The sequence below is a fragment of the Pituophis catenifer genome, unplaced genomic scaffold, assembly GCF_029215685.1.
Source record: "Pituophis catenifer annectens isolate HBS135680 unplaced genomic scaffold, rPitCat1.0.hap2 SCAF_1, whole genome shotgun sequence".
Classification (NCBI taxonomy): domain Eukaryota; kingdom Metazoa; phylum Chordata; class Lepidosauria; order Squamata; family Colubridae; genus Pituophis; species Pituophis catenifer.
The window spans coordinates 255,872,895-255,900,228 of record NW_027256881.1 but is presented as its reverse complement, the minus strand read 5'-3'; the positions used below and the strand labels follow the sequence as shown (position 1 = coordinate 255,900,228).

Sequence of the window (27,334 nt, the reverse complement as noted above, 5' to 3'; positions counted from 1 at the left end):
TTGTGAGTTGTATTGTGTTGGGGGGGCTGCACTGAGGGAGCTCAACCAATTTCATTGTACATATGTTGTACACTGACAATAAAGATTTGAAATTTGAATTTGAAATCATCGCCACTATCACCATCACCATCATTAACAAAAGGAAGTGCATAAGTAAGAAATAAGCACATTTTCTAAAAGGAAACTTTACTATTTTAGGTGGTGGGTGAAAACAACAACAACTTATGTTTTCTCCATAAAGCAGAACCACGACAGTGTAAATACAAAAGTTTAGGAATAGGCAATTTGATAGGTACAACACGAACAAATGACTGAATTTATTGTCCACAAAGGAGGCTGCAGGTGCCCAGTATTAATTTGGTTGTGCAGTTAAAAGTCAGTACACTGCTTTAATGTTCCAAACATGAGCTAAAACGCCTTCTTTTAGTCATTAGATTGGATGGTTTTAGTCTGAAACGCTACGGCTTTCTCCATCTTTGCACCCTGGGTTAACAAGCAATATGTTTTAAGTTGACTTAGCTGTTCACCAACCCCAACTAATCAGCCAGTGCAGCTCAAAAGCCAGCCACCAACAGCCATACAAGCCTGCCAGCATGCTGCCCGCAGCAGAGTCAAACCAGAAGCTCCTGACAAACAGATCACTTATAAAATGAGTCTGTGGTTGACATTTTCCTGTTCCAGGACTGGGGCAAATGCCACTGATGGTATTTAGTATTTCAGACAATGAAGCCTCTTGGTGCCTTCCAGAGTTTTTGGACTACAATTCTCATAATTCCTATTCCAACCAGGATTATATAACTTGTAGTGTATCGTAGTTGGAGCACATCAGGTTTGAGAAGACTGGTACACAGGATTCACAGGCTGAAATGTGTTTCTTTTGGTTGAATTGTTAAGGTATTTTGATTCTTTTTTTTTTTAAAGGAATTATTACAAAATAGATAGAAACACAAAAAAACCCCCACCACCTCCACTTAACCTGTCATTTTTTTTTCCCATTAAAAAAATATTCAGGGGCTTGCAATGCAACATTTATATTTCTTACATGGAGAAAATGAAACATTGCTTGCTGTCTTTGTTTGCTCTTGGGGAAATTAGAAAAAGAAAAAAAGATCATCCCTCTTTCGTTAATTTTAAGTGAAGATGCACAGCTTCTCCAGGATATATACTCTTTAAGAAACTACCCAGCTGAAATTGTGCAGCCCAATCTTCATTCTGTGTACTCAAAAGCCAGTCTTATTTGTGCTCTGTGGACCTTAAATCTGTTAAGAGGAGAATCCAGGATTTCCTCTGCAAAGCCCATGTTTATCAGATCTGACAAAGACTTCCACATCTTCAGGGAGTGCAGATTAAGCACACACCTAACTTTTCTACAGAAGAAGCCAATGAGGCCGTTTCGTTTGGCCAATATAAAAAAGTGTGGAGGCTAGAATGATTTGTCAGAGGTAAACTCTGGACGTTGCAGATAAGGATAACATCACTGGAGGCAAAGTGCGAATTTAGCCACTCATCTGAAAATGTATCTTTAAAAACAATACAGGAGAACTGGTATACTGATTTAAATCTCAGCTTTTACAATATGTGCTTGAGCACATACAAAGATCTTCTTTTATTTAACCAGTGTTTTGCTCCCCCCACCCACCCATATTACAAACTCTTATCTACTAATGAGATTTTAAAAGCAAAAACAAAAACAAAAAAAAACCAAGGACACATTTCCCTATAAAGTTGGCATGCAAACAGTGAATAGCATTCCAAGGTGTTAAAATAGTTTAATATAGATGCTACTGCAGAAATCAGAGGGAGGGAAGGAGATTAAACACAAAGAAATGTCAACAGCTACCACATGCAAGGAAACTAGGTTACAAGAATCACAGCCCCAGGCATTCCTCCAATCACCAGGGAACACAGGAAGTGAAACGCATAGCAACCACAAGCCCCAAAGCAGAAAAGCGCATACCTTCAGCTTGGAATGAAAATCACGAGATTTCCTTCTGGCAAGAACCTGAATGTGACTAGACACCTGCAGGGTAGGGGAAGGGAGGGAAACAAAGGAAAAGCCTGTAACCATGGAGATGAAAAGCCCCCTACAACTGGGCAAGCCAAACGTACCTTAATGGCAGCTTGAATTTCTCGAACTTTCTTCCTGGCTAAGACCTGTATGTGACTAGACACCTACATTGTTTGGAATTTTAAGGGGGAAAAAAAGGGAGAACAAAGGGGGAAAGGGAGAGAAGAGAAATAAAAAAAAAAAGAACACGAGAAATCAAATTTATGCCTGGAAAAAAGAAGGAAAGAAAGAAAAAAAAAACCCAGAAAGTTTCTTCGGGGAAAGTATTTTGCATTATCAGTAAGCTTTGCTATTAAGAGATCGTATTTCCCAGCCGTGCACCATATTTCTTAGCACAAACATTTTACCAATGCTGGTCATCGCTGCAGTGATTTAAAGGAAGAAAAACTTTTTAGACTATTATATCTTGAGCTCTTTTCTTAAAATTGTTTTGACTACAGCCTGTGTAACTGTAATCTGATGCTATTCAAATTTTCAGATGTTCTTCAAAAGTAAACAAATTAAAATTTAATTATATGGAATTACTAGATATATATTAGACACACACACACAAAAAAAATAGTAAGCAAGATTTGTATCTTTTCCCAAAACGAATAGCTCTAAATTCAACTCAGTAAATATCACAAGCACTTAAATGGCCTAGCAGCACTTCAATTAAACATTTTTATAAACACATACTTACGTATATTCTTATTGTAGTTGTTGCTATGACACTTTTTGTTTTAACTTGCATATATTACCAGCATGGTAATCATTCTTGCCAACTTGTCTCTAACCAAACTTCATGACATTATTTCACATTATATTGAAGAAAAAAGTTTTATTTTGGGAGAAAATGCTATCCCTCCCCACCAAAAAAAGCTCAGACAGGCACTGTTATAACGGGAAATTAAAAATAATCACTATACTGCAAGGCTGGTTTTGCTATGAATATTTTTTTTTTAAATTCAATGATTTTAATACAGATACATGAAAATTATTTGAATTCCTTCACTGCAGTTTTCCTGGTCTGATCTATAGTGTGGTATTATTAAGGGCACTACAACGTTACTAGCTACAAAGTAGAAAAGATCCAAGTAGGATTATATTCAGAATGCAACTATTTAATAATAAAATTATGCAGCAAGAATTAAACTCCCATTAAGTCCTGAAAGGGCAGGAAAATTACCCAATTGTCTCTCTCTTTAAAGCAGCTGCCTCACAAATCTACCTTAAGACCTGTTCATTTAAAAGGAAATGTAAGTGTTCTATGTATTATTTTGTAATACTAATTAGTTGTTAACAATTAATTATGTCTGATACATCATCAAGCCTACTAAATTTTAGCATTCACTCTGCACCTATAGGTTACAAATAAGGTCGCTGGTTTGATCAGATTTCCTACATTTCTTATTTTCCACTAAGTGTGTGTCAACTATTATTATGTTGGGCTTTGTCCTTACTACAATCAAAAGCGTAGTGTTAAAAATGATCCTGCGGTGAGAATTGAAGTAAAATTTTATAATCATTAAATTAACTCAGTGGCAATTAATATATGACTGAGGTTTTAATTTTTTATCTACACTTTATTTGTATTAGATTTGTTTTGTATTCTGTTTATTGTATACATTTTCAAAACTGAAAAGCAAGGGATGAAAATAATTAACTTCTACTTAATTTTTACTCTTTCTTATTTTATAAAAATTAAAACAATTTTGTTGGCCCTAGGCTCTGGGCCTTTTGAGCCTAATAAATAAGTTGATTTGGCTGGCCTTTGTACCAATGATTTCCTTTTCAATCTGTAGAGGGTTCTGATTCACTGTACACAAATTTCATGGTCAGAAATCTGTTCTATGGGAAAGAACTGGAGACATTGTGCACTCTAAGCAGGTCTATGATCACAATTAAGAAACAGTTTATATCCAGCAACTGCCTCCCTTTCCTTAAAACCATTTTTATAAAATTATTTTTTTAATAGGAAAGAAATGGTTCAGGTAAAAGAAAACCTGTAAAACTTCAGAGATTTCTGGTTTAAGAGAAAGTCACTAGTGTAGCCTTATATAAATATATCCTCAGAAATCATATTCAAAAATTTAATGTTTCCAGCATCTGTACATTGTACTGATGTCTTATATTTTCAGTGAAATGGCAAAGAGAGTGTAGTGTGACAGTGACATTTTGCCTTTATTTCAGGATCTTTTTTTATCACAGCAACCTAATCAGAAATTTAGAGTGAAAAATAATGCCTGGCCCTATCTTTCAATAAATTGGAATTTGAACATGGTTCCCCAGTCCTACTCTAAATGTTCAATCATACTCCAGCTAAGCCTATTGCACAATATAATCTTAGAACACAATAACTCATATTATGGGCATTCACTGAGGTGGGCGGGGCTTAAAATCAGGAAATTAGTGGGAGAGGTGTCGCAATCCAAGCCCTGCCCCTTTTGGATGTGCATGGGACATCAACACATGACATGTAGGTCTTCAATTTTGACATTATACACCCTCCCACTTTGCATATTTTGATATATATACACTTTGAGCACACCATGCTCTGTGGCTATTCCCAATTGTTCCGTTTTTTTCCTGCTGTGTATCTAACTTAAAACATTCAGTAGTACTGCTATGCATTTGAATTGTCAGGAAAAACAAAGGCAACCATTGTGGGTGTATATTTAATCCCTAGAATCTGGATTATTTGATTCTCAGATGCAAGTTAAGTGTAACAAGAAGGCCCAATGTGATTCCAAAAGCAAAATAAAAGAAAACAAAACAAAACAAAAAAGCAAAAGCAAAAAGTCTAGGTAATAATGGTAGTTACATCGTAGTAAAGAGAACAAAGAATGCTAGGTCACCTATTACCAAAAAATTGTATTTTTCCATATAAAATGTTTAATTGTAACTCCTACAATAATCTCAGCAGTGACTTGATTTCAATTACTCCGTAAAAATCCTAATGGTTTTTTCCCTGTAATTATTACATAATCAAGAGATAAAGCTCTGTTCTTGTACACAGGTTTGAAATTCACTGTCCAGTATTTTCAGACAGCTGTAGAAAAACAAATTCAAGTTTAAAATTCCTAAAAACCTGTTGCCAATTTACAGGTTGTACCAAATTGCAGGGCCCATAAACAATGTATTATACCATATAAATTACTTAACGTGAAAGTAGGGAGCTCTGGTGGCTCAGCAGACTAATTAACATCCACTTACATCTGCTGCCTGCAGTTACTGCAAGTTCAAATCTCACCAGGCTCAAGGTTGACTCAGCCTTCCATCCTTTCTAAGGTAAGTAAAATGAGGACCCAGATTATGGGGGCAATAAACTGACTTTGTATAAATATACAAAAGTATGAAGGCTATTGCTTAACGCATTGTAAGCCGCCCTGAGTCTCCAGAGAAGGGTGACATATAAATCAGATAAAAAAAAAAAAATGTTCAAATTGGTTGCTATTTTCTTCTAAACAATTCCATACTCTTTGATGCATGGCCTTTGAACTTCCTAAGTACAGAAACATTTTCTTTGAAAAATAAATAAATAAAAAGTTAATAAAACATACTGTGACAGACCTACAGCCTGATTTTGGATACACCTTGTATTTACGAAGAATTCTAAACTAGGTGGATCAATAACCCTACTCAGCTTTAAAGTTCTTCACTCCAAAACTGACCTTGATATCTGTGCCCTTACCTTTGATTCAGAAATATCCAAATTCAGACATTAGAGAATCTAAAACCTTAGAATCAAAAAGAGCCATTTAGGTCATCAAGACCAACCTCCTGCTCCATGCTGGATTTCAAATTAAACCATCCATAGCTCAAGATTTTTTAGCTTCTGACTGAGCTCATGTGGGAAGAGGATACTCAGAATTTTTCTTTGTAATGGCTGCACTGTTGGTGTTTACCTCTTAATGCTGTTCTAATATTAAACTAGAATTGACCTTTTTGTAATTTTAATCCATTACTGTATGTCTTGCCCTGAGATTTATAGCGAATGTGTCTGAAAAGTATAATTGTGCAACTACATCCTTTCAAAGTACAATTTCAGGTATAAGCTGATTAATTTTATTTTCTTCCTAGCAGCACTCTAAAATTTAGGTACATTTTGGAGACAGAAAAAGAACTGTAACCTGAGTTCACCAATTAAGATTGGTAATGAAAAGTTATAATTTGGAAATTCATTTCAAAGCTATTGATTTGTTAAACTAAGAATCACATTAGGCCATCATTAGTTTTTCTACATATGGTTAGCTGGATGTTAGAACTGAACTCAGTAAAATAAATGGATTCCTTATTATAATCCTTCAGGGAAACATGTTTGAAAAATACTGAAAATAAATAAAATAAAGTATTTTTGCAATATTATCTTTGAATAGTCAAAATAATTTCATGGGATTTAAAATGCTGCCATAAAGTAATTTTAGAGATTACAATTTTAGAGATCTACTTTTAATTGTAATTTGGAGCTCAGCTTTAAGAGTGACTGCAATTTAATTTCTCTCCATGGAAAAAAGATGGCAGAAAAAAAATATTTAATGCAGATGACTATGAATCAGTGACATTAGACCATTTCCCTCCTTTTCTGTTTTGGCTGAACTGGCATTAATTTTATGGCATCATAAACAATACATACATGTAAAGCTTTCTGCAGTTCAACCAAGATATACATTTTGGATTTCTGCATATTTAATTTTCTCTGTAAATATTCAATGCCATTTTGTTCTAAAGACAGAAGACACACAGCCCTTTCATTATCTTGCACATGGAACAACTCCCCCCCAAAAGGGGAAGGGTCAAGTCCACCTTCCTTTCTTAAAATGAAAGTCTCCATTTATATCTGGAGAAGACCCACATAGGAAGCAAATTTATCAGATGGCCATGCGCACTACTGTTGCTCCCAGTGGGACTAGGAGGTAAAATCTGAAATGAGAATTTAATCGTTAAGTCCTTGGTGCTCTGGGAGTTTGATTATTTCCTTGCAGACTTTTCATTACCCAACTAAGTAACACCATTTGTTTGAGTGGAGTTTCTTACCTGTTTATATACAGTAGCTTACTCTGCTAGTGTTGGTGGAGGTAGAGTTTCCTCCTTGGTGGTTCCTTGAATATTGATTTCTGCCTAATTGTTATCTGTTGCTGACCCGTTTATTTGCATGTTGGCTGCTGGAGGCTGTGTTCTAGTTTTTTTGTTTCTTTCCTAGGTAATTTTTTAAAAATATCTCTTGAATGGTATATAACTGTGGTATATTTGTATGTGTCTGTTGATGGCTGATTTTTCTGAATGCTAAGCTTCCAGGAATCCCTTAGCATTTTTTAGTTTAGATTGGTCTAGAATACTAATACTCTAGTTTCCCTGTTGAAACTGTGGTGGACTCTGTTTGTGTAAGATTAATGAGTGTTCATCATGTCTTCTGACAGCTAGTTGGCGTTCATGGATGCGCTCTGCTCTATCTACATAGTGGCTGTTGTATATTGTAGATAATTCCCGTTTTCTTTTGTTGGACTACTTTTGGTTTGCTTAAGATGTTTTGGAGGACTTTAGTTGGTTTGAGTGTTATAGCAATGCCATGTGGTTGTAGCAGTCTGTTGGTTGTTTTTGATAAACAATTAGGCAAAAAACAATACTCTAATCAATGAACCATCAGGAAGAAAGGAAGAAAACTACATCCACACCAAAACTGGCAGGACAAGCAGTAGCATGTAAACAGGTAGCAAACCCCACACTTACTCACACAGATGAGTGTGTTATTAGTTGAGTAATGAAACATTTGCAAGCAATTGAACGATGAGCATGAAGAATTGTCCTGCAATGTTATTATCTACCTGGGCTTTGCATCAATTTACTTTGCATGAATTTACTTTATTATAAAAATATGAGTATCTCTGATAATTATACAGGCTTGAAGTGATCACATGCTGTAGCAATATTCCAGAAAATAGATAATTTAAAAAAAGAAAATAAACTCATACAGGTCTCCTATTCAAATGTTATAATTAGGGCATTCTGTCATCACATGAACAATGGGGATAAATTCTCACCAGCCTTCTCCCTTCCAAAGGCTGGAGATACATAGCCAGAGAAGGCACTTATGCTACAGCAAGGTCATCTGCATCAAAAAGGCCTTTGTCTATAGAACTGTATGGGTATTTTCTTCCATATGATCCAATTACCCAGACAGATGGTAGACTCCTCTTCACTGAATGCATTCAAGGAGAGTTTAGACAGCCATCTGTCCAGGATGCTCTAATGTGGATTCCTACACTAGATTGGAAGTTGGACTCAATAGCTTAAAAGCGCCATTCCAACTCTGTCGTTTGACAAGCTCAAATCCTGATTGCACAGATTTTGAATTCATCTGGAATCCAGGATCCATCCAAGGGATTTTTTCTAGATGTCACTGGCAACATGGGTCATCTTTGACACTCAAGTGAAAGAGATAAATGCTCAGTTTGCAATGCAGTAACAGGGCTATGATCAATTGGATATTCTTTGTCAGCCAGAGGATAATTTTCTTTATGAAAATCTGGACTGCTTCCACCTGACTGTTTTTTTTTTTTTTTTTTGCAAATTGCTAAAAACCTGGTTATTTCCATAGGCCTCGGATAAGGATGGTGGTTGAGCTTCTTTGGATTTTGGTATATTTTGATTATTTAATAATATGGGATTGGTCTTTTGATCAGTTTTATTCTTTTTATTCAATATATGTTTTCTTTTTTACAATAATTATTAAATTGTAAAATTTTAATTGTAAGCTTGTAGAGTCAGGCATAAATTAAATTAAAAAAACCAAAACCTTCATTTACTTTTTCTAACTTTAAGTAGTATTTCAATTCTGTCACCAGTTTGCTCAGTCCTTCCATCAAAATCTGCTTAAACATATTTCTATTCCTGGAGAAAAATGCTTAATATATCAATAAAGTTCTATAATAGATCTTGCAGGATCTTTTATATAAATTTCAGTGGCTATTTAATCATGGGGTAAACTTCCTTGTTTTCATATTTTGCCCTTAGACAACATCTTGTGGCTATTTCTATTTGAAATGTTTCACACAAAGAATTTGGTCTAGTTTACTTAAAAGCCTTACACTGAGCAGATTACTGTCTCAAAGAAAACAAGCATTTTACTGGTTATTCCTGAGGTTTTGCTAATTTTGAAACATTCTCTTTCTTTTTCTCTTAAATATCATGTGAACTATTCTTGATTCCAATCCATCAATGTATCTTACTTTTTAAATATGATTCTTTGCCTTGAAGTTCCTCAATTCTACCGTCAGTTGATCCATTCGTTTGAAGCCCAAATATTTATGTAGGTCTTAAATAAGTTCTAGCTGATGCACTGTGTTAAAAGGAAGAACTAAGTTATGTGGTTCTGCAGAAAGTTTTCATAAGTGCTAATTCTTTTGAGATGTGAACAATAAGCTGGGAACAAGCTGGGAGTTTAAGAAAACACAGATCCATCATGCCAACTCAGCAAAGTATTTGTTCTGATATTAATAGATTAATAGTTCCAGACTGTTTTATAGGTCTATAAGAGTTTTAATCCTGCAAGTGTCCTAGGTGCCTAAGCAATTTATATGGAAGTGGTGAGTGGTACAAACAGCACTATTTTTCAAAGCACACCTAAGATATTGTAAACCTCATTCTGCATCTGCTGCATTCATTCACTCATTCATTGGCACACATCTTCTATCCTGCAGGATTGTCTTACCTGTTTCCTGGTCCGTGTCTTTCCCGTCCTAAGTTTGATGTATCTGGCTATCAGTTCATTCCTACCTGAAATGAATATGAATTTACAATGAAGACTAAAAGTAACAATTCATCATGAATAATATACACATCGGAACATAACTTAAAATAGATGCAAAGAAAAGGTACGAGCAAACTTTTTCTTTTTCCTTTTTGCATAATGGCATTTTCCCATTTTTAAAACTCTTTTGCTATTTGTAGATGGGAGAATCCAATAAGCGAATACCTAGGTATCATTGGATTTTTTTCCCCCTTGGTTTTGTCCAAAAATTGTATTTCAGCTAAAACAGTTCTGGCATATGGGAAATTATTTTAATTGTAAACTATTCAGATGGCTTTTGTTTATGACCACTCATTCAGCAACCATTTACACTTACAATAGGACTGAACGAGTGATAGTTATGACTGGTCTTCAGAGTTCTGACTGTGCACTGCCCCCGTGGTCATGTGATTACAATCCAAGCCCTTGGTGCCCAGGTCATGATTATAGTATTGAGCGATCACATGATCACAAATTTTTACACTCCCTTCCAGTTTCCCACAAGCAAAGTCAACAGGGAAGTCGCAAACACATGAGGTCCTCACTTAACAACTCATGTGGTCCTTGTTTAACCATGACAACTGGGCTTACCAGAACTGCCATTGCTAAGAGGCATGATCACCTGACATCACACATCACTTAGCAATAGCAACTCTGGTCCCAACTGCCACTGGAATCCGAGGACTACCTGTATTAAAAAGAGAGAACGGCAGACAAAAAGCTGAAAAAAATTCAGACGCAAGCTGTTACAAAGTGGAGCAAAATTCTGTCACTAAACAATGTGATTATTGGAAAATACAAAGCTTATATAACTCTTTATTTATTTTCATGCCTTTGAGTCAGTGTCAACTCCTGGCAATTGTCTGGACCATTCTCTGCAAGTTTTTTTTTTAAAAAATAAGATTTTAGGTTAGTCATTGCCTCCTTCCTAGGGCAGAGAAAGTGACTGCCCCAAGGTCACCCAGTTGGCTTTGGGTCCAATGTGGGACTAGAGCTCAGGGCCTCCTGGTTTCTAGCCTTCTACTTTAACCACTATAGCAAACTGGCTCTCTACATTTAAATTTAGCTTACAACTAATATTAAATCACATTTTTGGCTTGGCTGTGACCACCTGTTCTAGGATGCCCCTCAGCACTAAAGAAGTTATATATTCTACTAACTGCAAAGGGCTAGATATTATATCAATAAAAGAATTCTGAAAACACTTGACTCCAATCAATATTAGCAGGAAATGTTACTGCAAGACTTACATTTTACTGCAAATTCAATTATCCACAGTAAATAAGTTAACAAGGAGGCAAACAGCAAATTCCCAGGCCACAACATTGGTTTAACTTCACTTCTTTGTCTTTCCATCAGAAAGGTGTTTTATTACATAAAGGAAGTCCCTGACTTACAGCCATTGATTTAGCAACCATTGCAATAATTAAAAAAGTGAGTAACAACCAGTATTCACACTTACAACTGTCACACTTACAACAGTCATGATCATGTATTAAAATTCAGGCACTTGGCAACAGGCATGTATTTACAATGGTTGCTGCATCCCAGAATGCAGCATACCATTTGCTGCATTCCCAGCCCACTTCCAACAAGCAAAACTAAATGGGAGAAAATGGGATTCACTTAATGGCCTCAGTGATTCATTTAACAAATCTGGCAGAAAAAAAACCAAAATTGGAAGCAATTCACTTAACAACTACCTTGCTTAGCAAGAGATTCTGGTCCCGATCATGATCATAAGTTGAGCACTACCTGTAGAGGCAATTATCGCTACAAAGAAGCCCATCTCCTCAGCTGTGCCCAATCCAATGTTTCTTATATTTCTTCCTCCCAGGACCCCTGCCCTCTTCTAAAAATTATGAAAGACAAGAATTTCTATTTTCATATGTTCTAGCATCATAGAAGATTCCAATTCATGTTTTTGGGGCATATATTTTGGGCATCTTATTCATAATTAGTGTTTTTCTTTTCATAGTTGGTTTCTATTCATGAAGTTGATATTTTTGAACCTTATTTTCAATTAAATCAAGCTACTGTTATTGCCTTTCCAAGTGAGCTTTTCTCCTTCGCAATTTTAATTTTTAAATAGTATGGATTTCATCAGAATTCTTTTGAAATGCTTTCGGACTATGGCAGGGCAACACAATTTTATCTTCAAATCCAGATGTTGTTGTTTTGCTGATTTTCAGTGCATGTTCTAGTAGTGTTTGAACCGGTGGTGTTTAAGAGATGCTTCTCAGTAGCATCATTTGAAAAGTTATTTTAAGATAACCACTTAGAGTATAGCATTCAAAAAATTTAGCATCTCAGTCAAAAAGGGCTGAGCTGTTTAGCATCAGAGAAGAAGGGGGGGAAAAATACTTTCCTTCAAGCATTTATGTGCGTATATTGAATTGCCATGATGAGGGAGGAAGACATTTTAAATCCAAATTAGCAAAAAAGAAATCACTGTAGGCAGGTCAACAGCAGTTCATACAGTTTCCTCTGCTAGGTAAGAGACTTGCTATTTAAAAGCCATGAGCAAAATCTATTTTACGCCTTCACAAAAATAGTACAGCATAGGCAGGTGTTAAGTCATCCCTACAGCGAGTTTTGAAAGCCATCCCCTTTCTGAGCCTTATGGAAAAGCAGGGACTAAAAGCCTGTGAGATTGGGCAGCCCTTCTCAGCACAGGCTGTGTTTTGTTCAGACAAGCTTACGGCAGAAGGTCATGTGACACGGGCCAAATAAACAGCATCTGGGGATTTTCAATTACAGACCTTCACCCAGCATGCCTGCACTGTAATCTCTACCAGATGAGGCTCAGGCCTCACTATTTTCAATAATTCACACACTGTGTACACATAACATGACAATAAGGGCATTCATGCAACCGCCTGATTCGCACATCAAAGCTCCCAAATGGCCAGCTGTAAGCATGCTTACTGTTGAATAATTCATTCTTTTCACAGGCTTGAAAAAACGCTCAGCAGGACTTGGCAAGCTTGTCTTCTTTCCTGTGCGGTATGCTAAACTCACATTTTGAAAGAGGTACAACCCCACTCTTTCTTTAAAAAAAAAAAAAGAGGAAGAAGAAAAAGGAACTGGATATTCAAAAATTTCATGCGCATTTGCAAATGGTTGTTTATATATATATTGTAAACTACAGTTTCAACTAACTAACAATAGTAATAAGAGAAAGAAAGCAGATACAAAATAACACTGTTTTCTGAGGCAGGTGTTTAATTTATATATATATTTTAAAAAAAGCCTTTTCCTGAAGGGTTTTCTCCTGTATAAATGAACGGGCACCAAAAAAATAAAAACAAAACAGACCCTGCATTTCCTGGAGCCAAACAATTTTCACGCTTGAGAAAATTAATTTTGATAGATCCATTTATTTTGTTCTATAGCTCTACCTTTAAATAAATACCTCCATTATCCAGGAAGGCAATCACCAAACCGCTCCCTTGAAGCCAACCTTCAAAAAGGACTAGATTGATCATTTCATTTTCCTCCTTTGCGCTTTATTAGAAGACTTTTACAGGCTTTTTTAAAAAAATGTGCAGCTATAATTTTAATTGCCAGAACAGCATCCTTAAACAGCCTTTATCATGTTTACTGAATTATGGTAACTGTTTCCCTGAGCTACCAAAGCAGGCAATCCTTTGCTTCATTATATCAAGTTTTCTTATCTGTCAATCAACCCTAAAACCAGCAGGATCAGCTAGTCATGACCTCCCCTCATAGCAAACACATGCTGTTTACCAGCTGTGGGTTGTGTATTTTTACACCCTTTTCCCTATCCTTCGGAGTGGTTTCCTCTTAATCACAATAATCCCAAAAGTGCTAAAACATATCAATCGGCTTCTAAGCCCTGCCTACAAAAGGCAAATGGGCTTGTCCAGCCACAGCTGATGCTTCATTCAACTGCAAATCGGATTTAGCAGCTACAAGAGATTTAGCATACCTGGAGAAATATTGAGGGTCACTCTTGCACAGTTAAATTAGCTTATATTCTTCTGCCTTACTGTTTGGTCTTTGGGGGATGGGGGGGTGTTATATTTTAATTTTTATTTGCATTCCTTAGTTGAACTGGAAGGAAGTGGGTTTCTTTTACCACTACTGGTCTGGTAGTCAAATACATGTTTAATAAATTACGGTCAGATTTTTCATTCTGACAGCACTCATAAAAAAGGCATGAAATCCCAGCGTGTTTTTCCTGTCAAGTAATAACTATAGTGGGGTTTTTTTATATTATACCAGAATGTTTTCATTTACTGTGCACTTAAGCCATGAAAATTTATTAGTTACTACATGAAAGGTTATTTAATAGGATACCACGTGAACTGATGCAAATGATATGTATCTCGCTGTCCATAATAGTATTTGGAATAAAAGACATTATTAATAGAACAGTTTCTGAAACTAGGATTGCCAGCCATCCCTTGGCTTTTTGTGCTCTACTCCCTCAAGACAAAATTGCTTGAAAAATATAAATAAAGTGTAGGAAGAAATATCCTTCTGGGTTCAGCTCCAAGTGGGGAAAAAGACACTGGAAACATGGAGACTGCTTGGAAAGATGGTTTAATGGTGGACAGGATCACATGGTTTGAGTTCCTGAACAGAAAAGGGGGCGAGATGTAGTGAGTCCCTGGGTTTTATGCCCTCTCTGGCTTTGAACTTCCTGGGGCCCAGAAAGAGTATCCTGATTGGTTGTCAGACTCCCAGGGGGTGGGGGTCTTAGCTAGCCTTGCTGGCTGATGTAATCTTCCTAGGTGCCATGTGGTGAGTTTCTGTTGCTAGATGGGTCCTATTGTGTTAGTTTCTGTTGCTAGATGGGTCCTATTGTGTTGCTGGTGTATAATGGTCCATTGACAAAGATTGAGTTTCTGCCTCTGGCCCATTGACAAAGGGTGGGGGCAGGAAGATGGGAGCTGCTTCGTTTTTAAAACATGCTTCTCCATTTCCCATCAAGGGAAACATAATATTCTGCCTTTTTAATATTTCCCAAAATATTTCATTCCTCTAGGAAAGGGGTGGATGCTAACTTCCTACAAAAGGAATTTATCACAGAACAGATTTAGAACTCACTGATTCCCAAATTCATAGTCTTTGGCCAACAATGTCATTCATCATGATTGTATCATTTGAGAAACTTTGTTCTCACTGCAATCCATCCTAGGGCTCAATATATTTAATCCTAATCTTAATCACTGGGAGTATCCACTCTTTTGGGGGTGGGTGTTGAATTATACTTCTGCAAACCTATATTTCAATTTAATCTCTCCACTCTGAGGAATAAGATATAGAATTGTGGTTTAGGGGCATCTCAACGTCTATATTCACTGATTTAGATTTTCAACACTTGTAATAGTATTTGTTTTTAAATTTAAATTAATCAAATCCATCCAACATATATCTACCTACATATATCTATTTAGTGATTTCTCACAATAATAAGATACTGCAAACAACAATTTGGCACCCATCTGTGCCTAGACAACATTCTGTCTGTTTGTGTCTATATATGTGGCCTATGTTTCATTTTAGAAAGATCACAGCTACCATTTTTACTACTACAATAACTACTAAAATACAAATCATTTAATGAGCTCTATTTTACTTCTGATATTTTTTTTTATACAGAACATCAACTTATTTTAAGCAACTCCATTTTGGACAGAAAAGCCTTAAAAACGGATACAATAGACTTGAGTCTTGTCTGTCATACATGATGGATGAGCTAAGGGGATTAAAATAAGTATTTGCATCAGAATAGGTAAAAATTAGCAAAACACAATTTCATAGTAGGTGGCTTCAGTTCTAATTATTGAGCAAGGAAAAAAACAGAGGCCTTTCTTCATGAGGAATTATGATTACCCTATCGTTTTCAGCTATAAAAGTTTTCTTATCCAAATCAGTCTTCCCTACTCTGTTCCTCTCCAGATGTGCTGGATTCCAATTCCCATAGTGACACTGGCCAAGAAAAGTAGCATGGGAGTTCAACATCTGGAAAGCAAGATATTTGAGAAGTTTGTTCAACTATTTTATTATCTCTCATAATTAGATATTAAAAGGGTTAAGTGTCAAATGATAATCTAGAAAATGAACAAATTTATTTCAGTTGCACCATGGCATAAAGAAAACACATAGTATTTTGAAATGGTGACATTAGACAGGTGTTTGCTCCTGAGAAAAGTGAATTATGTACCATATGTACATAAGTCCATTTGTCACACTGTCTAGAACTCAGTATCTTCTTGAAGAATAAATTCAATAATAGTAAACCGCAGATTCAGTAAAATACAAGCAGATTAACTCTGTGCTTAAGAATTACAATTAGCATATCATTCTGCAGGCCATATTTGGCCTACAGGCTGTGTGTTTGACACCCCTGGTTTAGAATGAAGACATTTGGGTGTTTTTGCTCTATATGAAGGATTTGGAGAAATGTGACATAAAAAATTCAGAAACATTACTGTGGATTGCAAGATAACTTTGATCTTTGTTCAACTACTTAAATAAGGAAAATGGGATGAACATGGTTGACTGGAGGATGGTGATAAATGCAACATAAGAGATAGGAAGAAATTGAGCAGAGATATATTTGATTCCCACTCGGAAACCTGACACTAATAGGTTTTGGTATGATGGTTCAACACTTATGATGGCTTCAGATTAGAGAAAAGAGATTTCTTTCACTTGTATATACACAACTCTGAAACAGCAACTAAAAAGGGGCTATACACATTGCTTCAGTTTTCAGAGAGATAGCTGTATTAGGAACTGGGGACCCATGCCATGAAGGGTTTTAAAGGTGATTACCAACACCTTGAATTGCACCCAAAAGCAAAATGGCAGCCAGTACTGCTTGCAGAGCACTGGCATTACATAGACCATACTTGGGACCCCAAGAAGTACCTGTGTCTGTTGCACTCTGCACTAGCTGTAGCCTCCAAATGCTCTTCAAGGGGAGCCTCACATTGAATGTGCTGCAACAGTCCAGCTGTTACGTCCTGGAAGGGACTAACGGACTGAGGCAAGACGGATCTGAAGGCTAACAGATTTATTAACTAACAGTAACAGCTAACAAAACTTGGCTCTGCTCAGGTGACAGAGATAGAAGTGCGCCGGCACTTTGACAGTTCTTTTATATTCCCCGCTGGCAGCGTCTCAGCCAATCAGGAAACGCCGAAGGGGCTGCATCAGGCGTGGACCATAGGGCAAACAGGACGCAGCATCCACCATGAGATGATTAGGGCTTGAATGATTGAGTGTAAGGACTCCTGATGCAGGACAGGCTGCAACTGGCACACAACCTGAAGTTGTGCAAAGGGTTAGCCATGACATTACAGCTACATTTGCAAACTTTATAGTTTTCTTTGAGACTTTCTGCCCGAACATACAGAAGCCATTGACAGGCAGCCTGAGAATGCATATTTGGTTTCTTTTCATTTAGTTCACATGATCCAGGACCAATTTTCAAACAGTAAGTCTATAAAAATGATGTTGATGTATATCAGGGGTGAAATCCAGCAGGTTCTGACAGGTTCTGGAGAACCGGTAGTGGAAATTTTGAGTAGTTCAGAGAACCGCCAAATACCACCTCTGGCTGGCCCCAGAGTGGGGTGGGAACGGAGATTTTGCAATATCCTTCCCCTGGAGTAGGGTGGGAATGGAAATTTTGCAGTATCCTTCCTCTGCCATGCCCGCCAAGCCATGCCCACCAAAACCGGTAGTAAAAAAAATTGAATTTCACCATTGCTGTATATGGATGAAATCTAAAACACATGAGAGAAGACAGAAAAAGGTAGAAAAAAGAGGATGCTTAGTTTTGCTTCTGCTTAGTCCCTTTGACTCTTCATGTCCAAATGGAATGCTTAGTTCCTTAGACTATCTGTCCGGCCACTTCTTTATGTTTTTTTTTTTGTAAACTCATGCTTGTGAAATCTTGGCTCTTCTGCTGGCCTGTTTTTCTATTGCCCTTCTCACATTAATACTAACAAGCAATGTGGCATCACATCTATGGCCAGGGCATTCTTGGTAACTTTCTCTCCAGATTGCCAGATTTACATAAACCATGAATTTATAAAAAGTACATCACAGTGGTTTATATCTCAACATAATGTGATATAATAGTACTAGCTTGGAGAGCAATCCATATTTTTGTATTTGGGGGCAGGGAGGCAATTTATGAAAGTAGAATAAGAAGCAATGGATGGAAATTTATAAGCAACTACGGGGGGGGGGGGAGGGGAGTCCAATAACTCTTGTGTTCTCTCAAGAGGTGTCTTAAAGGCATGATATACAGTAATTCACTGAATGAGCAGTCAAGAGTAATGTTACTCTCTATATGGTGTTATCTCTCTTCCACTCGCATTCTCTTCAACACAGCTCTCAAAGCCTTGGCGTTAGCTTCAAATCTTGACAAGAACTGATATTTTAAGATGACCAAAGAATTAAATTTCAAAAATTTAGAAAAACTCTGTGATGATGATGAGAGGAAAGCTTGTGAAAGGATCAGGAATAGACAATGGAATGCCCATAGCAATCATGTTTGCTAAAGCTACTGTAAGAGCTAACTTGGAATTAAATGCAAACTTTTAGGCAGACATTTACACATACATTTGTTGATCCAGTTATATAGTTCTTCTCATCTTTACTTTTATTAAAAGTTTTGTTGTCGTTTCTATAATGTTCCAAGACGCAACTCTCAAAAGTGTTCACTTCACAGACTGAATAACTGTTGCAACATGCAAGCTTGCTTGTGTGTTTTAAATTTAACAAGTTTATCAACAGAAACAGGGCAGTCAAAATTGAAATAATATTTTGCCCATTTTATCTTTTCACAAAAAGGAAATAGATGACTTTCTCTGTAACCTCAAAAGTGAAGAGTTTCTATTTAGATCAGTCTAAGTAGATAAGCTGCCTTAAACAGAGCTTGCATATAGTTCCATTTTGCAAAGTATTTATTGCACCATCATCATAGCCATTGTCTATCCACTACAGGATGAAGGGCTCTTCTCAGTGGTGAAATGTAAAATTTGTTACCACCGGTTCTGTGGGCGTGGCTTGGTAGTGGGGGTAATGTGATTGGATGGGTGTGGCCAACTTTTTTTTTGCTTTTAAAAGGCTCTGACGATCCCAGCTGAGCTGCGCGATCATCAGAGCCTTTTTTTAACTTTTAAAGGTACTTTTACTTTTTCTTCGACTGATGAAAAAGTTCTTTTTAAAACTTTCTTTTAAAAGTTTTTTTAAAAAGCCTTTGATGATCGCGTGGCTCAGCTGGGCATGAGGGGTGGGCAGGGATTTTTGCTACCGGTTCTCCGAACCACCTGCCATCATCGCTATCGGATCAGGCAATCCGGTCCGAACCGGGAGCATTTCACCCCTGGCTCTTCTGCATGTTTCCAACCAATACGGTCCTGAGCTTTCTTTTGCCAATTGGGCACGCAATACCTGCTGATGTAGTTGATCCATCTTGTTTTAGATCTCTTTTGTGGATGCTTTTTAATCAAGTGGGATCCATTCTATTCTTTGGAGTAGTTATTTTTCTCAAATCCGTGAATTCTAACTTACACACCATGTGCTCTGTTGCTGAACTTGCTTGCCTTTTCAGACACAAGAATTATCCTCAGCCAGTCATTTTATTGCTTTGGGCTCTGCAATCAAGCTCAACTTGAGTCCATAGCCATTGACATAGCTTATGCTTTAAAGAAGCACTGTCCGTATTGCATCTCCAACAAAATGCTATTTTTGACAGTCCTTTTCTATACACATGTAATCCAGGGGTGGGTTCTACTTACCTTTACTACTGGTTTGCAACGGGAGCGCACATGCACATTTGCTTTGTTCGTGCGCTCGCGCTTCTGCACATGCGCAGAAGTCCCTTGATGAAGTTGGGTGGGCGGAGCCTCCTGCTGGTTTTACTACTGGTTCTATAGAACCGGACAGAACTGGGAGCAACCCATCACTGATGTAAACATTCTAAATATTATTTTGTATTGTATAAGTTTTAATTTGAGATCCATTGACCCTGTTGCTACAGTAGTTAAGACACTCCCATTGTCTAGGCAATATAGGAAGATCTGATTCTTTATACCATTCATATCTGTAAACTGTTTAGAGAGGGCTGTAAAGCACTATGAAGCGGTATAGAAGTCTAAGTGCTATTGCTCTATTTTATAGAACATTTCTTCCACTCATGTTTATAAAACATGATAGTTATATAAAGGTATTAGAAACTTATATGTAGACTTCCGCTGGCACCGCCGGCACCGCTGCAGCTCCTTTGTGAGCTCCTAACCCCGGGATCTGTAAAACCACCAAAACAGCGTAAATCAGCCGTTTTGGCGGCTGGAACTTCCCCCTCGGGCAAAGAGGGGGAGGTGAGTGCTCAGGTGTATAGGGTAGAGCCCCCCCAAAACCTCCAGGATTAATCCTGGAGGTGCAGAGGGTGAGGGCTCCCCAAATGCCTGGAAAGCGGCTCCATATGTATGTATGTATGTATGTATGTATGTATGTATGTATGTATGTATATGATTGATTTTTTGTTTAAGTGTATATGATGTATGTTGACTATGAAATAAAATTTGTTTTTTTTAAAAAGAAACTTATATGTACTTGAATAACAATTGCCATAGATAGCAATATATAGAATTGTAATTATTTACTATTAGAATGATACATATTACTTTTCTTTATTGTGTTTTTTCAATTTTATTAAAACATCTATGTTTTTCCCCTTTTCTTTGATAATATATGTATTTTTATCAATAGCTTTGTGCTTTGCTTTTTTTCCCTTTTTTGTTATTTTAAAAACAATACAAATAAATGTTAAAAGACAACAAAGGTCTCTTTCAAAATTGTTTTTCTTATTGCATAAGCTTTTTTAAAAAAATTGCAGATTGATTAAAGTATTAGAATATACTCTAAGCTACTTCCCAGGACTTTCTATTAAAAAATAAGGCGCATTTAATCAAGTCTTCAAATTTCAAGCCATATTCATATTTATAAATAACAAACCCAGTAATTTCATTTTCCAGAGAAAAATCAAGCTCATGACACAGATATCTGCTTGTTAATCTGTTCTAATGTTAAACCACACAGGTTAAAAGGAAAACGACGTATTAAAAGCTTGCTTTTTTCAGCCTTGTTAGAGAATATATATGAAGTTTCAGAGTTCAAAATTCTTAAACACCATAGCTTCATTATCTTTTAATGGTTTCATCCAAAGAAAGTGTGAAATGCTTGTTGAGAACACATTGCCTTACGTTGCATACAATATTAGCCAATTCCCAGTCACGTCTACTTATCTAAAAGGAGAACTAACATCCTAGTTTTTAATAGGAAACAGAAAAATCACCGAGAATCAGATGAAACAAATACCTCTGGAGCATAAATTATTAATACTTCCACAAGTATTAAGTATTCACAAGTATTCCAACAAGTTGGGATTAGAGACTGAAATATATGCTACATCTACCCACAATTTTAACCAGAATACTAGTAGCCACACCAATTACATAAAATAAAAAAAATAATAATTTGAATCTGAACTTTACCAAATGCATCAACTACTTCAGTTTGGACATAATACACTGATTTTGGCTTATTGTTCATTGTTTTTCTCTCAGAGAAATTTAAAGTAACAACAGTTTGTAATCATGGTAGAAATCACACAAAAAGTAGTGCTAAGGGAAGGGAGAAGGTATGGACACACTTAAAATAGACACATCTGACAAAAACAACAACAACATTATCCCCAAATCAGGGTAGTATCACTACCTTTCAGCAATCCTTCTCCCAAATAACTATTGTCAGACTTAAGGAAATCATGTAATGCTATTGTGTCACGTCTTTTGTCTTATTAGGGAACAATTGGAAGAGACAGTCAGGAATGACTGCTTTCAGGTGCCAAGCCCTTTTTCTTCATAACATTATATTCTGCCCTACATCTTTTATTGAAAACAAGCTATTCTGGAAAATACAAAGAGAAGATTTCAAATTACACCTTTGTCAAGCTAGATTGCTTTGAACCAATATCTACCATTCTTCAGCCCAAAAGATCCGGAAGCAGGTTTAAGTTAGTATATTTAATGGACTGCAAACCTTGTTTGGCTCAGGGATGACCTATTCTAGTGAAATTATTTTATAATAAAGAATTAAATGAACAATTAAAATGGGAACATGAATGGATTTGGGGGAGGGGGGGTGCCTTCAAGTCAATGTTGATTCCTGATGACTGCCTGGATTAATCCTTTCAGATTACGTGACAAGATTTTTGGAAGTGATTTCTCACTGCCTTCTTGGGGGTGGGGGCAAGTGACTGGCCATCTAGTTGGCCTCATGCCTAATGTGGAAACAGTTTACTCGTTTCTAGCCTGGTGCCTTGATCACTACACCAAAACTGGATCTCTTGAATTGAATATAGAAACAATTAAGAAACAACATATGATGAAAATCAGTCTTCCATCAATAACAATGAAACAGCAAAAATTAATTTTCAGCTAAAGGCAAAGAATTCCTCAAAAGTACTCTTTTGATAGCCAACACTGAACAAGTTATTGTGTTAATGTTGCATACGGGGTTGGAGGGGGGAGAAAGCAAGGTAAAAGATAGTGTAAGGGAGTAGAAGTAGACATGAGTAAATATTGGGTATTATAAAAGTATGTGTTTTAAAACAGCATTGTCCTTAATACATTTCCAACAACATGCTGTCCTACACAATCCTTTTCTATTAAAAAAAAATTGTGTCCAATAAATTCTAAATATTATTTTTGTTGTATAAGTCAAGAGTTTTAAAGCCATCAACATAAAAACTGGATAGGGGACCTATCAGAGCAACTGTGTGTGACCTTTCCTGCTGGCTTCCCCATTGACTTTGTTTGTGGAAAGTCAGCAGGGAAGATTGCAAATGGTGATCACATGACGTGATAAACTGCAACTGTCATACGTTCATACCAGATTGAGATCACATGATCATGGGAATGCTATAATGGCCAGAACTTTGAGGATTGGTAATGAGTTTCCTTTTTCAGTGATGTTGTAACTTTGATAGGTCACCGAATGGTTGGTTAGCAAAAACTATCTGCCCTTTATTTGTGTCATTTTCTACAAACGTCCTTCTGAAAAAGCCAGTTCATGCACAAGCGTCTATACTAAATCCTCCTAATTTTCATCTCAGTTTCTGTGCTATTTCCTCATTCCCCTTTTTTTATGTGCCATTAAGCCAGGGTCAGTTAATAGCAACCACATAGATAGATCTTCTCCAGAATGAACTGTCCCTAATCCGGCCCTTCAGATCTTTCAATAGTACACAGACTGTTGTAGTTGAATTCATTTCCTTGTTGTGAGATTCACTCTTTCCTTCCCTATTTCTCAACATAATGGACTTCTCCAGACAAGTAGGTCTTCATTTAAGGCAGGGCTGTGAAACTCAAGGCCCAGGGGCCACATCTGGCCCATGAGGTATTTAGATCTGGCCCGCAGGACCACCCTGGAAACAGTGATGGACTGGCCCGTGGTGCTTCTGCCAGCGAAAATGGGCTCCTGAGCTCCGTTTTCGGCTGCCATGGCCTCCTGCACCCCTCTGACAGTGAAAACAGAGCTCGGGAGCCCATTTTCGCTGGCAGAGTGCTCAGGCCACCACCGGTGCCCCAGACAGGAGTGACATCAAGCTGGCCACGCCCTCCTGGCCACTCCCACCCCCAAGGTAAAACACAACCCTGATGCAGCCCTTAATGAAATCGAGTTTGACACCCCTGATTTAAGGTGTCCAAAATTAGACAATTTAGGTTTAGTCATTTGTGCTTCATATGAAAATTCCCGATTGATTTGTTTTATGATCCATCTCAGGAGTCATCTTCAACACCAACATTCAAAAGCATCGGAATTATTTCTATCCTGATTTTAATCTTTGAAGGAGTAGTTGGATCCTGACATCTGATCCTCTTTTCAAAAGCCTTATTGCTATTGTACCAAGTGGTACTCTGTGGCATATTTCTTGACTGCTGGTTTCTTTCCTCTTGATAGTTGAACTTAAAAAGCAGCATTACCTACCAAATTACCTAGGTGGCACATGATGCTCATAGCATTTTCATCTGGGAAGCTACTCATCATGTGTATTACACTTCCTTTTGTCTACTTTTTAATAATGTATTTGTATATTTGACTGCTAGGAAATGGACGTTGTCTTACCTGAACATCCCTTCTATGCACACTGCTGGAGAACCTCCCTCTTCTGGGACAATATCTTTCAACTCTCCAGAAATTGAGTCCTTTGTAAGACTCTAAGACTCCTTAGAGTCTCCTTTCTCCCTCTTTCTCAGCTTGATGTTCTAGCCTGGCAGCTTCATTCTTAATGACCTAATGGGGCAACCTAATTGTAGTGGGAAGCTGCTACCTCACCTCAAAGGCCTTTGCCACCATTCATTGTTTCTTCCTATTCTTCCAAATCAACTATCAAAGTCTTAAAGGAATAAATATGCTCCTTGAAAGCAAAGAGCTTATTACTCCAGACTGAGCAGTGTCATATATATGGCACTCAATCTAATATATTGAATACCACAACATCCCTGATGACTCTTTGATTGCAGTTATTTGGCAGGATTTATTTGGCCGAGAATCAAGTTCCTTAAGAGTATCATAGGGAGATACTTTCTGGCCTCCTTGTTCTGCTGGTCTCCTTGTTCTGCCTCCTTGTTCTTTCTGGCCTCCTTGTTCTGCTGCTGAAACTGGAAAGATGTTTTAACTTTTGAAGTTGTCTTCCTTGCAGTTTATAAAGGAATATAAGGAAGGAAGCATAATGTGTGAGTATATTTCCACACACCATTCCAATAAGCATCAGCAAATAAATGCTTTAATACAATAATAGAGGCAGTTACACTATTTTCAATCTATTACTCAATTAATTCCTTTTAAGGCTGCACAGTTTTTCACTCAATTCAATTGAAATACATAACCACAAACCAGATGTAGCGGAACATTAAAAATCTGATTTAGTTACAAACACTTTTTATCAATAATCTTTGACAATCTGAAGAGAGTCCACTGAAATCTTGCCTGTGGTTTTACTATCAAGCTAAGCACTGAGAAATATCAGTTTTCTTTATAAAGTATCTGCCTAAGCCTACCTGAGGTTCCTCAGCAAGTTCTACTTCCTTTACTTTGCATGTCAAGTTCATACAGTGGTGAAATGAAAAGGCACATATTAAACATGATTTTAATGAAATCCTACAGTGTTTCCCCGAAAAGAAGACCCTATCTTATATTTTTTTTAAACCCTGAAATTAAGCGCTTGGCCTTATTGCCATGTGCTCAAAAGCCCGATTGGGCTCATTATCAGGGGATGTCTTTTTTGGGGGGAAACAGGATATGTCTTTTAAGGTGAACACTAGCATTGTTGCTGCTAAAGTAGCATGCCTGCTACAGTTTTAAAGCCTATTAAAATAAATATGTTCAAATTGTTAAAATAAACTGATATTTGGATAGCGTGGTTGTAGTTTTTAAGCATAAATAAGAACTGATATTATCATGGATTACATCTTGGTAGTGATGGATACATCAACATTTCTAGAACTGTCTTTTAGTCTTTGTCTTTACACGTTACACCATCTTCACCATATTACATTACAGCATCTTAATATTTATTTTATTTTTATTTATTTTATTTACTTGTATCCCATCTTTAATATTTTTACAAATAACTCACAGTGGCGAACATATCCAACACACCTTCTCCCTCCTCCTATTTTCTCCGTAACAAAATACCACTTGCAACATAGTTTAACTCAGGGAAAAAAATCTGTATGTGGACATTTTTATGTGTTCCATTATTTAAACCCTACTCATGCAGCTGTTTCCATAGTTTGTAAATGTTTCATTTAAAATATAATCATTTTCACATTGGTACCCCATTTATTTCAAGATTAAAAATATTTAAAAATTATTCTATTCTATTCTATTTCCTCTTACCACTATTCCGACTGGCTAGAGTCTAATGTAGTCTACACCGTCTGGTCAATTATAGCATGGAGACTGGGGACCAATTAATGCCATCTATAAAAGCTTGAATCATTCTGTCAATTAACTAGAACTAACTATGTCATCAGATATATTACTAGTGAGCAAGTCTATTTGGTTGCAATATGTCTTGGAGGAGTGCAGTATCAAATGAATCACAATTGACTTGGACAACTGCTAGCATAATTTCAGAAGATGAAAAGACAAATGGGGTAGTTATTAGTGGTCCCCTGAGGAATTACGGCCAATTGTAATGTGCTAAGCCTGCACTAGCAGGTGCCCTCAGCACAAATCAGGAAGAGGGTTAAATCAATATTTTCAATTTCTTTGGATCAATTCAGTGTTTGAACAAGATGGAAACTTGTTAGCAATTGGCAGAATGTGTAAATGAAAAGTCAAACTTATTATTTGTTAAAAGGGAACGGGTGCACTGCATCATGCCCTTGGCACAAAGTAACGCTTTCATGATCTACTTGCTTGGGCATTCGCTGAGAATCAAGCAGTTCTTAAATTTTAATAGAGTGCAAAAGGTTAGTTGCATACACGTTGACAATTCAAGAGCTTTAAAAATGATTGAAGTGTCAATAGGAATGTTTTTGAGGTGTGACAACAGAACAGTTATTAATGATTAGTGCAAGAACCAGCAAGAAAAAAGAAATACTTGTCTGCTTTAAAGAAGAAGAAAAAAATCCCTCCTAGGAACACAGCATAATATCTTAAATACTTTTCTACAGGGAATGGAATTGAGAAAAGAGAAGTTTTCTTTCTTTACCAGTAAAACTTTATAAGCAAGCCCATGTGTTCACGTAATCCTGTTAAACACTTAAGGACTTTTACAACTGAAGTTCCTAAGGCTATGAAATCAGGTAATTAATTTGGTTTTAAATTAAAAGTTGACCCCAAGAAAACAAATGAGCATCACATTTTGATAAATGATAACCAACACAAATTCTGAACCAACACAAATTCTGATAAATGATAACCAGCACAAATTCTGAACAGCTCTATTCAGAAATAATCTCATTAGCACAGTTTAATTTCTACAAAGTGGGAATACATCAATTTATCTATGATTTCATTAATGTGTCATTTTATTTTCTATTTCATTTCAAAAATCTAACAAGAGCTGATTGGGTATAGGAAAATAAAATTTACTTATTTACTGCAAATTTAGAATGCGATGTGTGATAGTGCAATATTGGGTTTTCAAGTTCAATTATACAGAATGTAAAGGGTGTATGTTTGTGTTTTTATTTTTAGTTATAATGTACACTGAGAAGGCATTTAATTTTGTTGTACCATGTGCAATAACAATAAAGTAAACTATAAAATATAATAGAATGAGATCCCCCCCCCACACACTTTTGGAGTCATCTATTTTTCCAGACAGGAAACATAAAATGACAAAAGTAGATATATGATGGCTTTCATCATGGACAAACAAATAAACAAATTTAAGCATTTTTGAGCACTAAAGTAAAGACTTCAGG

At 36.7% G+C, this 27,334-nt stretch overlaps 1 protein-coding gene across 3 annotated transcripts in view; it reads right to left on the bottom strand.

Moving 5' to 3' along the window:
- The window catches only part of TEAD1 (TEA domain transcription factor 1), a 217,289-nt gene that overhangs the window by 49,958 nt on the left and 139,997 nt on the right, over positions 1-27,334 (bottom strand). The window contains exons 4-6 of one of the 3 annotated variants that reach the window (XM_070957486.1): positions 9,759-9,823; positions 2,110-2,172; positions 1,958-2,020 (exon numbers count right to left, since the gene is read on the bottom strand). In XM_070957486.1, the coding sequence (XP_070813587.1) occupies positions 1,958-2,020; positions 2,110-2,172; positions 9,759-9,823 (191 nt within the window). The remainder of the gene's footprint in view (positions 1-1,957; positions 2,021-2,109; positions 2,173-9,758; positions 9,824-27,334) is intronic. The other 2 variants (XM_070957487.1, XM_070957488.1) reach the window with 2 other exon arrangements.